The 15338-nt window shown below is 58.6% G+C and overlaps 2 protein-coding genes across 2 annotated transcripts; one reads left to right on the top strand and one right to left on the bottom strand.

Moving 5' to 3' along the window:
- Positions 1–2348: 2348 nt before the first annotated feature.
- C8Q71DRAFT_712861 (ribonuclease H-like domain-containing protein) lies at positions 2349–2843 on the bottom strand (the record flags this gene model as incomplete). Its single annotated transcript, XM_047920882.1, has 1 exon — positions 2349–2843. A coding segment is annotated over one exon (495 nt), but the record flags the coding sequence as incomplete, so codon positions are not given.
- C8Q71DRAFT_183532 (ketopantoate hydroxymethyltransferase) lies at positions 2696–4408 on the top strand. Its single transcript, XM_047916826.1, has 4 exons — positions 2696–3133; positions 3192–4145; positions 4213–4294; positions 4345–4408. Exons 1-2 carry the CDS (start codon positions 3034–3036, stop codon positions 4055–4057), a joined length of 966 nt encoding a protein of 321 aa, XP_047776186.1. The 5' UTR covers positions 2696–3033; the 3' UTR covers positions 4058–4145; positions 4213–4294; positions 4345–4408.
- The last annotated feature ends 10930 nt before the right edge of the window (positions 4409–15338 follow it).

Here is a 15338-nt window from a genome sequence, read left to right as displayed (position 1 = left end):
GAGAGCACTTGGGCCATGAACCGTTTCCGTGGTTCCACCAGCGCCGCTCCCGGACAGCGCAGCAGGGTATGCGTCTCGTCTTCAATTGACCCACGTCGCGCGCAGAAGCGACATACTCTCCACTCCCGAGGCACTGGCGGAGTCCGGCGCCTCATTTGTTCGACCGCCAACGGGTGGTCGGACACGAGCAGACGGATGAGGGCCGCACGGTGCTCTCGCCTCGTGATTGACAGGTAATCTCTGCGCTCTAGTACTGGCTCACGCGACGCGCGGGCGGCGAGCATGACGAGGCGTTGTGAGGACGCGATTTCCTGTCGTAGATGCTCCACCAGGGAGATGCGGAGGCGTTCTAGCATGTTGGAGATGTAGTCATCGGTCAGAGCGGCATGTTTGTCCATCTCCACCGGAACCGGTAGGCTCTGCAGAGCATGATGAAGGTCACCCAGCCATGAATCAGCCCCTGCAATTGCCATAGCGCGAGCCTCGGCCAGGGCTGCTAGGGGAACCGGAGGGCGTTGGGAAATTATGTATAGGGCAAACCGCAGCGCCAATGCCAGGCGGCGGTACCGTATCGGCCATAGGCCAGTCTCCGTGAACAGCGGAGTTGTCATTGCTCTAGGGTTGAGCCCCAGCATGCGTCGGAGATAGATATGCTGGACGGACTCGAGGAGCGTCAACGAGGACAACCGTACATACGGGGCGACCTCCGCGCCGCCGGTGAGATGGGGGTCAACGTGCGATTGGTACAACGTCAGAGCGGCCCACGGCGGCAGCTCAGCCACGTATGCTTCCACCGACAGACACGCATTCGCGACTTTACGTGCCGTGCTCGCCTTGCTGTCTGTGTGGGGTCCAAAGAGGTCGCCACGCCCCGAAGAGAAGACGGTTCCCACATACGTGTAGGACTCCACCACGGCGATCAGTCTCCCGTTGACATATAGCCGCGGCGGCCCTCCCAGCGTCGCTGCTCCTGTTCTACCGAAGACCATCACTTGTGTCTTCCCGGCGTTGATCAGTGCGAAGTTGAGGGCACACCAGGTCGCCAGATCGTCGAGCTTCTGCTGCAGTGCGATGGTCGAAGTGGAGAACAGTGCAATGTCATCAGCCTGCTCGAGGTGTGAGAGACATACACCACCGAGGAGAATATCGTCACTGTGCGGGCGGATGACGAGGTCGGCGAGGTAGAGGTTCCACAGGATTGGTGACGCTGGGTCCCCAATGAGAATCCCAGCTAGCGCTTTGAATAGCTCTGATTTCGACGACGCGTACTTCACGACGTATCCCAGTCGAGCGTAGAGCATGCGTAGCCAATCAAAAAGCGGTCCTCGGAACCCTGCGGTGTACAGCTTTGTCCACAGGGTGGCCTGGTCCACAGATGGGAACGCGTTTGACAGGTCCACAAACGCAACATAGAGCTGCTTTCCCCTCGCTCGCGCCTTCTCGATCGCCGCTCTGAGGACAAAAGCGTTATTGTTGGTGCGGTGTCCCGTACGGAATCCATTCTGGGACATAGGCAAATGTCCGTTCTGTTCCGCCCATTGGCGGACTCGCCTCTCGATCAGCAACGTCAGCATCTTCAACATGCAACTTTCGAGGCCCACCGCCCGGTAGTTATCCGCCTCGCCAAGGTCCTTGCCACGCTTCCCAATGCCGGTCAATGACGCGACCAACCATGACGTAGGGGCATCACATGTGTCGACGCAGGTCTGGAACAGACGCAGCAGTTCCTCGTTTGGCACCCGAAGAACCTCCTCATACGCTACCCGGTCCAGTCCTTTTGCGGAGCCCAGCGAGTGCTCCAATATGTGCGCTTTTGCGTCCTCGATCTCGCTAACAGCCCAGGGGCGGGCGAAGTATTGCTGCTCTGTTGAATCCACCGTGGGCTGTGGTAGAGAGTCGAGCAGCATGCGGTTGATACGGTGACGCGTGGGGTCCCAGTGCTCGGGGAGTGTCGACGGTGGGTTCATCCGTGGTTCAAAAGCGACCTGCAGCTGAGCAGCCGTTACCCGGGGGTTACGGGGCCGGGGATCCACCAGTCCACGGTACGTTTTCCAGAAGCTAGCATCCGCCCGACCGTTCTCTAAGAGGTCGCGTATATGTCGTTCTCTGAGCTGTCGCAGGTTGAAGCCCTCCGGTGACCGGTCATCATCATCGCTGTGAACAGCAACTAGACTGGATGCCGTGCCGGCTTGAGCCTCCGGACGGGGTGCGTTCTGCTCGGGGAGCGCAGTGTGGACCTTGAGGTACATTGTCTCTCCTTGCTGGCCTTCCGTGTTGATCCCCGGGCACGAGGAGGCTCCCCATTCCGCTACCACTGGAACGAATGGGAGTAGCGGCCCTTGCATCGATGCCCCCCAGCCTGCCAGTTCATCGGCTGCCTCATTAGAGGCATTCCCGGAGTGGCCCTTCACCCAGATAAACACGACAGCGGCTGTCCGTCGCTTGATTAGGTCTACTATATTGCGCAGTAGGTCTCCATTTGCCTTCCGCCATCCCAGCGCTGAGTTCCTAGGTGCCCAGTGACAGATCGAGTGTATGGCGTACGTTGAATCTGTGTGGATGCGCAGCGTCCTACAAGGGTCGGCGACAGTGATCGCACGGAGGATGGCATATAGCTCCGCCCGGTTGTTTGAGACCGGGGTAGGGACCATCAACGCACAGTTTTTCGGGGAGCCATACCCCCAGTAGATCCCCGCTCCGGCACGCTCTGACCCATCCGGCAACTTGAAATATGAGCCGTCGGTATACACATGGATAGCCCGACGATCCGTACACTCGACAGGGCCATAGAGCGTTGCAATCGCGCCTGGCAAAGACTGGGTGCTGGCGAGAACGTCGTTCATCATGTTATCGAGAGGCGAGGGGGGAGGATATCATGACATGCGCACATGCATGTGAAAACCCGACGGGCGGATTTAGGATTAGCCCGAAATTAGCCACCGTCGTGGGCTCGTTCAAGCGACCTCTCCTCCCCGACGATATATTTCTCAAACATGGTCTCACCAGCATCTGCTCGACGACTCGATCTGGCTCATGATGTTCTCCAGACAGCAAATCCGACATACTCGACTGCACCAGATAGCGAGTGGCCGTCGGTGGATGAGCGTGCGGCCCGAAGAGAGGGCTCCTGAAAGTAAGTAAGTCGAAGCTCGCAGCCTCGCGTCTGTTCGGCTCACGAAGCGTCGACGTAGCACGGAAGAAGATCACGATCCAGCATCTTCTCAACATGAAGCGGAAGCACACCCCCATCGCAATGCTGACCGCCTACGACTTCCCGACCGGCCGCGCCTGCGAGGCGCACGGCGTCGACATCACCCTGGTCGGCGACTCCCTCGCGCAAGTCTGCCTCGGCTACGACGCGACGACGCGGCTCACGCTCGACGAGATGGTCCACCACTGCCGTGCGGTCGCGCGGGGGAGCAAGGCGCCGTTCCTCGTCGCGGACATGCCGTTCGGGACGTACGAGGCCGGCGTGGACGACGCCGTGCGAAACGCGGTCCGGCTCGTGCGCGAGGGCGGCGTCGATGCGGTGAAGATCGAGGGCGGCGTGGAGGTCGTGGATACGGTGAAGCGGCTGACGACCGTCGGGATCCCGGTCATGGGCCACATCGGGTTGATGCCCCAGCGGCAGGCCATCCAGTCTGGCTACCGGGTACAAGGCAAGAGCGCGGCGGGCGCGTTGAGCTTGGTGGACAGTGCGCTGGCTCTGGAGGCGGCTGGGGCGTTTGCAATCGTGCTTGAGGCTATCCCACACGCCGTCGGGGCGCACATTACGAGACGCCTGCACCATGCGGCTACGATTGGCATCGGAGCAGGCTGGGAAACGGACGGGCAAGTCCTCGTATGGGACGACTTGATGGGCACCTGGGGTGGGCACAAGGCCAAGTTCGTGCGGCGGTTCGGCGACGTGCGCGGCGAGGTCGAGCGAGGGGTCCACGCGTACGTGCAGGCGGTGCGAGACCGCAGCTTCCCATCGGCCAGCGAGAGCTACGAGATGCCCGCTGAGGAAGCGGAGAGGTTCGTAGGGCTTGCAGGGGCGAGGGGCGACGAGCCATGACGGGAGAGGGCAGAGTTCGCGGTCGGATGGTAAAGCTTATTGAGTATCTATAGCGTACGGCGTTTCTTGCACGTAATCTACCCGTTATGTGAGTGCGTCGGTCTTCTGCTCCATGGAGGGTGCTTCTTCTAACGCGCGTTTGTCATGCGATATAGCCTTTACTCGATGGTACATACTAGGTTGTCTTTCCATTGACTGCGAGCGCATACATCGTGTTGCATCAAGACATCACCCCAGGTAAGTTACACTTCAGGTCGCTATATAAGCCTCGGGTCCAAAACGCCAAGTCCTGTCAGTACGTCTCTTGATCCTGGTGGTTTATGACGCGCGAGGCTCGTCGACTCATTGTCATACTGGTCAGAGAAGAACAACCATTGCTCAAAGTGCACACGGTTTACCAGATCAACTAGTCCAAACTCGACTGCAGCTCGTGCCCCACCACATCCAGCTTCAGCTCGCCCGAACATGCAAAAAAACCGCCGAAAGCCATTCCGTCGGAGGGAACACCCTGAACGACACCGACGCTACCTCTGTATGCAACGTTGGAGTGAGGCTGTCTCCTATACCGCCACACACTATATGAACCATGGTAGTGAACCATATTCGGTGCGTCAGATAACGGTGATTAAGCTCTCGCTACTACTATGGACCAGTGGTTATCGTGGAATGCACGTCGTCGAAGTCGTGTTGGCCTTTGCTCTTGAACGTACACATCCATGTACATGGGGAATCGTCAACTCGGAAAGTGAGGCATACGACGGGCGTGAGAGGGCCAGTATGTGCTGCCCATTGGATCCACTCACGCCGGTTGTGTGCAGTCTTCGACCTTGAGCCTGAATCCAAACGACATGAATGTAGATCGGGAATCGGGGGCCAAACCGAGCTTCGACCCTGCATTGGTTCATGAATGAATGAAACCAAGTTGGGCATCTATCCGGTACAGGTTGCAGGCATGGCGAGTGTACTTGGAATGATGTCGATGTTTCCTAAGAAAGTAGAACTCATGCCCTCCGAACTGCGTCAAGACATCGGCGACCTGCTTGACACATGGGCAGTCCCTCCGTATAGTTGCGCCCAAGGCCCCGTCGGCAATGTCTCCACTCTGGTCAGGTGCGGTGGACGCGATTCACGCCTCAGGCTCTCGTGCATTCCTGAGTGGAAACGATCGAGAGTTCGTGAGGACCAGCGAGCTGAACGGAAGCAGTGAATATACGTGCATTTCGAATGGCGTACATAGTTCGTGCCGTATGCATGAGAGAGCTCTTCCTGTACTGTGTGCGTTGTCCTAGTCAATACCACATCTTGGATGATGATGCACCAGACTCACTGTGTTCTCTAGGTCCCATCAGGACCATGACACCGGAAAGTCATGGGCATCATTCGAATGAATAGCTCTCGGTCTGTTCCACGTACTATGTCCTCGCATTCGCGTGATGAAGTGATTTACATCCATTCTTAGCCCTGTGAGAATTCCGGAACAGGCATACATCCTAGCAAGATCCACCTACGTCTGCGAGTTGAACCTTGGATAGACAGTCGTAACTTCTACACGCACCGATGTGTAAGTGGTCTGCATGCCATGCAGAAATGAGGGTCACCAAGGTCGCTGGCCAGGTTCGCCCGCGACGTCGACGTCCGGTAGATGCAGTAGTAGCAGCGAACATCCGGCTGAGCGGCAGGCAGTTGACGCATCTACTCCGCCGTCCCAATGCGCACCTAAGATGCTGCGCTTCCTACTACTCACGCCTTCACGCCCAGGTACGCAACAGGCACGTCAAGACACCGGCGACCTGAGCTTGCTGCGTGCGCGCATGCAATGCAGTCACCGACGACTGAGTAAGTCAGTCACGTAACAATATGTCCTGCATACACCTCGCGCCCGTGCTTCGCCCTCGGAGGAACTCAATCGCCCGCCGTCCATGTACACATGCAGAAGGCGTGCGTCCTGAGCCTCCGCGCGGGCGTGGCGAGCCTGACATACAAGTACATATAGGCTCCCATGGATCCTGTATCTCCGGCTTCGTGCGCGCGATCTTCAAATTCTGCCTCCGAAGTCACGGCATCTGGATATGCCAGGCCTCGGCAGGAGGGAGGTGCGCTCCGTGTTCCGCATTCCTTAGGTCGGGCCTGGGCCTACAACTTCCGCGGCGAGTTGGTATTGAGAGTCACGGATGTGCTGAGTGGCTGCGAGTCCGAGGGGTTATCTGATAACGACGGCCATGGGCAGGCGACGTAAGTCCGCATTGCAAGCGTGAGCTGGTCTAGGAACTGAATACAATGCCGCAAGGATGACAATGCGTGCACTAGAGTGATTCGCTGGTCAGTAGAAACGACACAGCAGTTGACGATCCGCTATACTCGACTCGTCGAGGCTAAGATGTGTCGTCGCAACGCTGACCGGCGAGTTCAAGTACTTCACATAGACCTCAATCCATCGCGGCAAGGATCTAGAGCTCGCCATTGCAGCTCCCGGGCACGTCGGCGGCGGAACCATGTCTTCCTGCTTCAGACGCACGGCGACGCACATCCCCTGCCTCGGCAAGCTCAAAACAGCTAGCGAAGTGGGTTCTTGGGGGTTCCTGTGATACATTGCCTGTGCCGCGTCGTCGAATGCGACTCTGGAAAACCGTCGACGTAACCTACGCCTGTATGACTGTGAGCGTGGGCTCGTGCCCGCGGACGACCTGCCCGTGAGCGCAGCACCAGCTCGTTGGGTGCATCACGGAGTAGGGGCCGGCCTGGCGGAAGAACAAATCACTGGGCAGCCTATCAGGAGGAGTAGATGCGGAACGTGACGTGGGGAAACTAGGTTTGCGCACGCAATTCAGAGTTAAACTTGTGAGACGTGTATTGCTCGCCAGGTCGGATGACAATAGTAAACTTCACATTCGCAGAGGACGGATCGTTGCGGGTGCGCGGAAGGATCATCGAACCGCAGGAGGCCCAAGTTGAGGTGCGAAGTCGCGAAGCAGTCTACTTCTCTTCTTCCAGAGTGTATGAGCGCGGTGACAGAGTGTGGAGATGGCTCAGAAAGTCACCGACTCGAGGTATTCACGAATCTCCGGGGAATATCCTACTCGCTCGCCCCGAGCCCTCCCCGAGCCGTATCGAACATCCACTGCCGCCAGATGTCGCCAGAGCGCGTCGTCGCATTATCGCAGCTACTAGCTAGATCGTGTGGATTGGGGATTAGGGAGGCGGCGTGCACACGTCGATGGGTCTTACGTACGCCTGCTTCTAGGTCCGGAATATCTGCTTCTCGCTTCTTGATGGGATTGCACTGCGGGCGCCTGAGGTACCCTTTGCATACGACGCCGGGCAGGTCGGTACGTGCGTTGGGCTATCCGGATATGTGCATGGCAGAGGGTGCTGTGTCATTGCGATGGAATAAGCGGGCAGCAGTCCGGGTACGGGCGACAAGCATGGACACGTCGAATTCCGAGATCAATGGCGCAGGACTCGATAGCAGAATCTCCCTGCTGTCACGGAGCAGCCTGCTGAAAACCCTTAGCTTCACACAGAACGACGGGGCTTTCGGGCGGAGTGGACGTGCGGAAGAGATCCTTAGGGTTCTAGCGTGGACGTCAGTGCCACCTCTCCTTCGTCCTGCAACATGCTTGGCTTCGTCAGTCCCAATGAGGCTGGGATCATGTACTGTCTGACCAGCTAACAGAAGACGCACCGCTAGACCAGCTTGACCTGCCTGCCCGATCGAAGGGCTTGCATCCACTAGCAGAGGCTAGAAGGCGCATCACTTCCCGCTGCCAGTCCGCAATACAGTGTGATACCCCGAACACTTCGGCATGCCTACCCTGAGCCAGATGGAGAACTCGAGATGCGTGTGAGATTGAAAATAGACTGTCGCGCCACTAGTCCCGTGGCGGATGGCCTGGATGACGAGATGCGCTTTCGAAGGTCGTACGGGCACCCTCCTTTGAGATCAGCGAAGCCCCGAAGTGACATCACAAGTATCCGAGTGCCATCAAGGATGCGTCGAACTTGTTGAATGACATGACAGAAAACAACGCTGGCGTGGAATGCGCACCACGGGGAGACATAGACTGTTGTGGGGAGCACAGCAACGAGCCAGAGGGAATACACGCGTGTCCATGGCAGTCTGCATCAGCTGATGAGTCGTCCGGCCTTCTGGCGGGGACAGCACTATCTCATTCGAGAGCAGACGTGCTAAGTAGCGGCTCTCGATCCAGAAGACACGAAACAACGTACCAGATATTCCGATTGGTAGAAGTGGGGATTCTAGACGCGGTCAAGGCTCGAGTCTTCACACTTCTACGACAGTCGAGCTGGAGCTGACCAGTCGGAGCACAAGATCCGCTGTGAGCACTTCGTATGCGGGAGGTAGACCAGGAGTCATTAGAGGAAAATAAGGAAGGCCGCCCAAGTCGACGTAGCCCAACTTGAAGCGTCAGCCACCCTGTGTCACAAGAGAGAGAGCGAACTCCAGGGAAGACTTCCCAAGACGAGATAAGTCGAGCTAGAGCAGACGAGACCGGACGCAAGGCAGCCAGAAGCCAGAAGGGTCGAACCAGTGCAGGCCTGCCAGTTGAGCGAGTCAGCCAGCACACAGTAGTTGTCCAAACAAAGCTGGTTGACCACCCGTTCGAGCCTCGCTTGCTGACCAACGCCCCCGCGAGTCTAGAACAGAGCAGAGCAGAATGAGCCCAGGAGAATCAGAATCGATCCAGCGGCGATCCAGCGTCGAGAGACGTTCCACAGACCATTCCAAGTCTGAGTCAACCAGCACAGTGGGTCGCTCATCGTGGATCAGAGCCTGCCGAGTCCCACTTGCCCGCGCGCCCCCGAGAACTTGAATGCGAGACACACACAGCCGAACGCGGGTCCTTCTCCCATTCCAACGCGCAGTCCGAATCAGCATCCCAAACTTCCTACCAGAAACTGGAGAACCAACCACCGAATATCGCATATCGAATATCGAATCCGTCCCTGAGGCTGCCCGCCCGCCATACACCGTCGGCAACCCAGCGCCAGGCACTGGTCATGCATAATCCGGCGACCCACCGACCGGCGGCAACCACCACCGACTCTGACTGGGAGAAGATTCAGAAGCCCACTGGCAGTTTGCCGAGCTTCATGAATTGGCAGGCGCCCCGGTCCCGGCGGCGAGCCTGAGTCTTCCCTTCCCGTCGACGTCGTGACGTACAGTACGCGAGACCGGCGGGCTGCGCGCTGACGTACTCGGCGCCGGGGCCAGCCACTCACTGTCAGGCTCGAGTAAGCGATGTCGACGGAAGGCTGCCACTGCCAGTGCCAGCGGACGGTACGGCACCCCCACTTCGACGGGATCCTTCGAGCCGGCCCGGGCGCCGCAGACTCCAGAGCGTAGCTGACAAACCTGCCAGTGCAGGGGCGGGCACAAGTGGCTCGGACCCTGCTAGGCGAGGTGTGCGTACGTACAAGAAAGCGGGTTGCTTGACGTACGTACGAGTGCGGCGGCGGGCGGTGAGGCTGAGGCCGACCCCGGCGGCGGTGAGACTACGAGAGTCGGCGGAGGCTCGGAGGCTGGCGTGCGTAGAAGCGAGGGGTGCATGGGTCTGACCGTCTGCAGATTGGTCGAAGCGCGTGCAAGCGACTGAGAGGTCCATGCGATCCCGGCGAGAGACGCCGTCGGGGAGGGAGGGCATTGCGCGTATGGATGTCCGGTTCGCTTGGGCGTACTACGGAGGCTGAGCATGCGCGAATATAAGAGGGAGCACAGTACGCACCGTCCCGCGACTCTGCATGCGCTGCCAGCGCGTAGACTCCCGTCGTGATGCGGCCATGTGAATCCTGGGGCTCTCGTGCGTAACGTCGAGTCAGCGAGTCTGCCATGTTCGAGTCATAGGCTCTGTGATGCCAGAGCGTGAGGGGCGCACATTTGTTTGGTCTGAACGAGTGAGGAAGCAGACCCTTGCGTTGCGTGGCGTGTATGCGGTGGCTCGCGCGCAAGACGTGCGGTATGCATTGGGCAGGTTGAGGCCGTTGTCCGTCGTGTGAAGCAGCGTGACTTCGAGTCGGACTAGACCGTCCCGGGTCGCCTGTCATGTCATTCTGCGAGGCCAGGAGACGAGGGGCACCTTTGGCTCGTTTAGGTAGTTAGGAAAACGTCGTTGCGCGCACGCGTTGGGTGGCCCGCGGGGCCACGGTGCTGCGGTCGGTAGTGACGCATCGTCGTCGGTATCTGATCACAACTCAGAGACGGGTGAATACATCCAAGAAGGGTGCGCCCCGAGCGTACGAGTCACTCCACGTCTACACACTCCGCCTCGGATCGAGAGGCGGGGGCCCCGCGAGCTCAGTATCAGCAGCGCCTCCCGGGCTGACTGGAATTCCCAGCAGTCTGCAGGAGCACCGATGGTCAGGTGAGTGATCTGTTGACTTAACGTCGAGAGGCTTACGATTTCGGGACCCACGCCCACTAGCGCATGCACCCTGAGTGCGCAGCCAATCATCCAACTTGAACCCACTCCTGTTGCAGTGATGATCGATGACTCATTGAAGACGTCTTCAGCATCCAGGAGGGCCAAGAACACGCCGTTCAAATCGCAGCCGCGTAATACAGGCCTTTCTGGGAGTCGACCCGAACAGTGTCAGCGGCAGCCTCGAACCTGGAAGCAGGACAGGATCAGCTTGGAACCCGAAGAGCGTCGCGAATCGACGTGTTGGAAACACGAGGCTCGCGGCGTTGTGCTGATTGGGGTTGAGTGGATGTGGAGCAACGATGTGCGTGCGGGAAGTGAACTTGAAGTTGGAGGCGGGGAGAGCGAACGGTGGTGGGATGATGAACTAGTCGACAGTCAACATTGACGTGCTCACCCTTGCGATCTCGTTTGTCTGATACACCCACTGATACGAAGCCCACGAGACCAGGGTGCAGTGGACGTCGTGTGGTCGCCGCGTTTGACGGAGACGAAGAGGTCTCGCACACAAATCGCGAGCGGTTGGCGCGTGCGCTGTTTCTGCGGCGGGGCACCAGAGGAGGCGACCTGCTTTCTTGCTTGGCCAGCTGGGAGGCCGTTCGAATCGGTGGTCCGCGAGGCGAGCTCCTCTTCCATCAGCGCTACTGTTCCGGGAAGAACTCCCCACGAGGTTTGTCACAGTTATTAACTGCGTCGCCGCGCTCCTTGAGATAATCACACCCAGTTAATAACTGTTTTTCCCACAGATAGTCGCAGGCGTCGAAGGGAGCTACAGTGTACCGTACGCCTATCTAAATACCCAACCTGGTGCCTTCTGAGGGCGTGAGGCCACTGTTTGCGATGATACAGTGCTCTTAGAAGGCCGAGGCATCGCAGATTCTATCGGAGTGTCCGACACAAGATCGCGCAGAGAGGAGTTTGTGAGATTCGCAACTCTGCTAGCCAATAGCTCTCGAGTCCGCTTGGCATCTCGACTTCGTCGACTGTCTCCGAGTTGGTATCCAATTCATCGTCGCTCGAATCATCCATTCCGCCTTCACCGCCGTCAGACTCAGAGTGACTCGAAGACACTTTGTCATCAACACTCCCATCGCTCGCCATCTCCTTGCGCTTGCCGGCTGTCGCTGATCCCGGGCATGCACCCCGGGATGGCTTCTTATGTATGAGCGCGTTGTGGAAACCAGGCCGTTGAGTCGAGGGGATGATAGAAGTAGTAGAGTCGACTCGGAGAGTCACTCAAACTGATTGCTACTGCAGCGTGCGCCGCTGAATCAATAAATGGCACTGTAGTACAGTCGATAATAGTCAATACATTGTTTTGTATGGCACATCATCGCTGTGATAGTCGGACTCTCAGATACCGATCCTACTAACTTAGCGATGTACTTACTATCCCGCTGCCCGCTGCAGCCACCCGGCCATCTTGGAGTTTTTCCCCGCTGGTCCTAGTTTATCACACCCTGTTCGCCGCCTATCAGTTCGTCACACAGTTAATAACAGTTATTAACCCTGTGAATAACCCTTCAGTGAAAATCTCAACAGTTCTTCCCGGAACAGTAATCAGCGCATCAATTGCATCGCGACAAAGGCAAATCTGTGAAGGGCAGAAGAGTCAGATGGAAGCCATCAACTGAGCCGTGGTGCGTCCGTGATCCCGTCTTGTGCTGATCGCCAGGCAGTCCGGGCGGACCACTGTGGATGGAGGCTGTGTGCCGTTGGGGATGACGAGCGTCGGAGGGATGGATCAGGCTAGCCACTTGAAGCTGGGCGCGATACGCGGGTGCCCGATGCCGATTGGGCTCGATGCGCTGTCGATGCGTGCACGCCCATCTGTGTCTGACACCACGCATGGAAGCCTCCCCCGGACCGCCCCGCCCAGCCAATGGTGTGCCCGCTCCCTCGCCCGAGCCTCCCAGCGCAACCAGATCTGGGTCGACGACCGTCGCCGTGGCGTGGCGCGCATGATGCGGCGCACAACGCAGTTCCCCCAGCAATTCCAGCTCCGAGATCCCATATACGGATCGCGCGACGTCCACCCAGCAGAACGCGACCGTCGAAGGTTCGTCTGGCGGCAGCCGGGCCCGCGACCCGACACAGCGGGCCTCGCCCATTTGGCCGTCGCTATGTGCCCCGCAAGCGGTTCGATACACATGTGGAGGCGCGGATGGGCTCGCTGCACTCGGGGCGCGGACCCACATGGTGGCTGCATAAACCGTTTTGCCCGTTTTGGAGGCCGGCGGGCGGTGTGGCGGTGGCGCGGCTCTCAGATCCCGATCGGCGCAGCAGTTCGAGCAGTGCGTTGGACCACTCCGTCTACTGAGCATCACCGTCCTGTGCGCACACTCCGATCGCACAAAGTGTCCGTGCGCAGCGCTCTGCTCCCGCATTCATATGTGTGGGCCAGTGGTGGCTCCGTCTAGCCTGGGCTATTCCTGTCAGTCAACACTGACAGGACGTGACGGTGCTTTGGCTCAGGCTATCGGGCGCTCATCGCAGCCCGGGGGACACAGAATTTGCAGCTCCAGTGCAAGCTCCTGCATCGCAAGGTCGTGTTCACCCACTCGCATCATCGAACTTGAACCACTCGCCCACAGATTGAGTAACAGGGGCTGATCCAGTTGATCGATGATCTTCCAACCTCCGAGTCTCCAACACCACTCGGTCGTCCGACCCGAGCGCGGCACCCTCCAGCTTCGACGCTGCTATTCAGCTCACCCACTCCCCCTCCCATTGCAAGTGACCTCGAAACACTCCAAGCCCCCCGGCTCGTCCGCTGGCACAGGCATTATCCCGATTCCCGATGACGGTGATCGCCTCGGAAGGCCCCACGAGCCACAGCGCCCAACGCCCAAGAACTGCAGAACGTGAGAAGCCGAGCCGACGAGCAGGTGGTGGGCGCTGTGTCTGGGGCCAGCCCGGGCTCTTCTCTGAGTTCTCTCGTCTGCTCAATTTCTGGGTGCCGGTATTCGTATGGTTTGGGAATGCAGCCTCGGGGGCACTGGCTGATAGATCCGCGGGTGCAGAACGGGCTCCGAATCCATGTTTTGCGGAATTTGAGGGGTGCAGCTGGGGTCGAGCTTCGTCTGCATTGCCGGACACCTTTGAGCCTTTGCTACGCATCGCGCGTTCTATACTTACATCTTCACAACAACTGTTACGCCTAGCCGTTCGCCGTTCGCCGTTCGTCAACAAACAAACCGGCCACCCAACCCAGCGTGGCAGATCCACAGAACACCGCGCGCGCACAGAGATCCCGCGATTGCAAATCCCCAACTCGTCGCGAGGCGCCACGACGGTCTAGCCTCCATGTCCACAACCCTCGTCTCCACTCCGGAAATTACAACGAACCAACCTCACCAGCAGCCTGAGAGCCGTCGTCTGGAAGTGTGCTGACTTGAGGTGCCGCTGGCGACGCGGACGCGGACGGCTGGCAGCGGGCGCTGTTGATCAGCGCCACCCTGGCAGATGGACGCACGGCGGACCCCTGGCAAACTACTGAAGTCTGAGCAGACGCAGACGCAGACGCAGACTGGGAACGGGAGGCGCAGGCGAGGGGGCTTCGGTGTCCGAGAACCCGAGAAGCAGATGGGATCTGAGAGTTTTGGATGGGAGCCAGTGTGTTGGGACGATCCGAGTCCGGGGCGGAATGAAGGAATGAAGGAAGGAAGGAAGGGATGTTGAACTGGATGCTCGAGGGCGAGCCTGAGGGAGGCCAGGGTAAGCTGGTTGGTTGGTTCACTTCATTTGATTTGCGAACCTGATCTGAACGCGCAACTGGTTCGTGAGTAGTAAGCGTGTAGATAGTGGGCCGGATGCCAGTTTCTAGTACGGTGGTCATGTATTGTTTGTTGTACAGTGCAAGACAATGGCCAATATCAAGTGTCCACTGAGAGATTCTAATATGGTGTGACACTGATATGACGATCACTCTCAGCAGTGGCTCGTAGGCGGGGAAAGTATACCTGCACCAGCCTGTGCGAGATCCTCGCCGCGATTGCAGTCTACCGAAATCGCGAGAGGCTACAAATTCACTGAAACTCGCACTTACCGATGCAATCTAGAGACCGAACCGAGACCGGCTGCATAACCCTGCAAGAACCTAAATGCAGCGCAAAGAGCCTCTCCGAACAAAGCCATGAGAGGTCCGTCGAGCTAGGAGTCCAGTGGGCCGTCAGAACTTGGAGCCTATGGGATATGATGAAGCCGTCTTAGTAGTGACCATCTATCCATCCGCGTTTCGTAAGGGGAGATAGTGGCCTGGGGCTATACAAATGAGTGTCGGACGCAAAGCGAGTGAATTAGGAGCCACCGGAGTCCGGATACTGACAATGGGCCAACCCCGACGGTCGAAGCGAACGTATGCTGCTTACCGAGGGTCCGGACAGACCCCGCACGGGTCCGTGGGGGAGGGCGCTGACCACGATACCAAAGACGAGCCTACGGCCACGCGGTGTAACGAAAAATGGTGCGATGCGGTAGAGAGCCATAGCAGATGGAGATAGCCTGAGCCCGTGGCTGACAAACGACAAAAGAACCGCCCCTCTCGTGAGTGTCGTACCCGCGAGTTGTCGACCCAGACATTACGAAGCAAACGGCACCTCCGAGTCGGCAGCATGCAGGCAAGGGGGCGACATATGGCGACTGCCGTACCTGGCACGGAATTGGCAGTTTCCGCACCACGGACCCGTCGTACAGCCCGGCGAACCTGAACTGAACGCAGCGATCGAGCGAGTGACAGCGCGCGCGACAGGATTGCGGAGCCCGCATACGTGCACTGGCACTGGCATATGGACGGATGCAGCAGGAAGCGGTATAGTCGCGGAGCCTATTCCGTGCCTCACGGC

This window comes from Rhodofomes roseus, assembly GCF_022264815.1.
Source record: "Rhodofomes roseus strain CIRM-BRFM 1785 chromosome Unknown C8Q71scaffold_18, whole genome shotgun sequence".
In the NCBI taxonomy this organism is placed as follows: domain Eukaryota; kingdom Fungi; phylum Basidiomycota; class Agaricomycetes; order Polyporales; family Fomitopsidaceae; genus Rhodofomes; species Rhodofomes roseus.
This window is presented reverse-complemented; position numbering and strand designations above follow the sequence as displayed.

Excerpts from the sequence above, each read along its gene's own strand:
- C8Q71DRAFT_183532 (XM_047916826.1), top strand. The coding sequence starts at position 3,034 with ATGATGTTCTCCAGACAGCAAATCCGACATACTCGACTGCACCAGATA. Across the intron at positions 3,134-3,191 it reads CGAAGAGAGGGCTCCTGAAA|CACGGAAGAAGATCACGATC; the intron begins GTAAGTAAGTCG and ends GCGTCGACGTAG.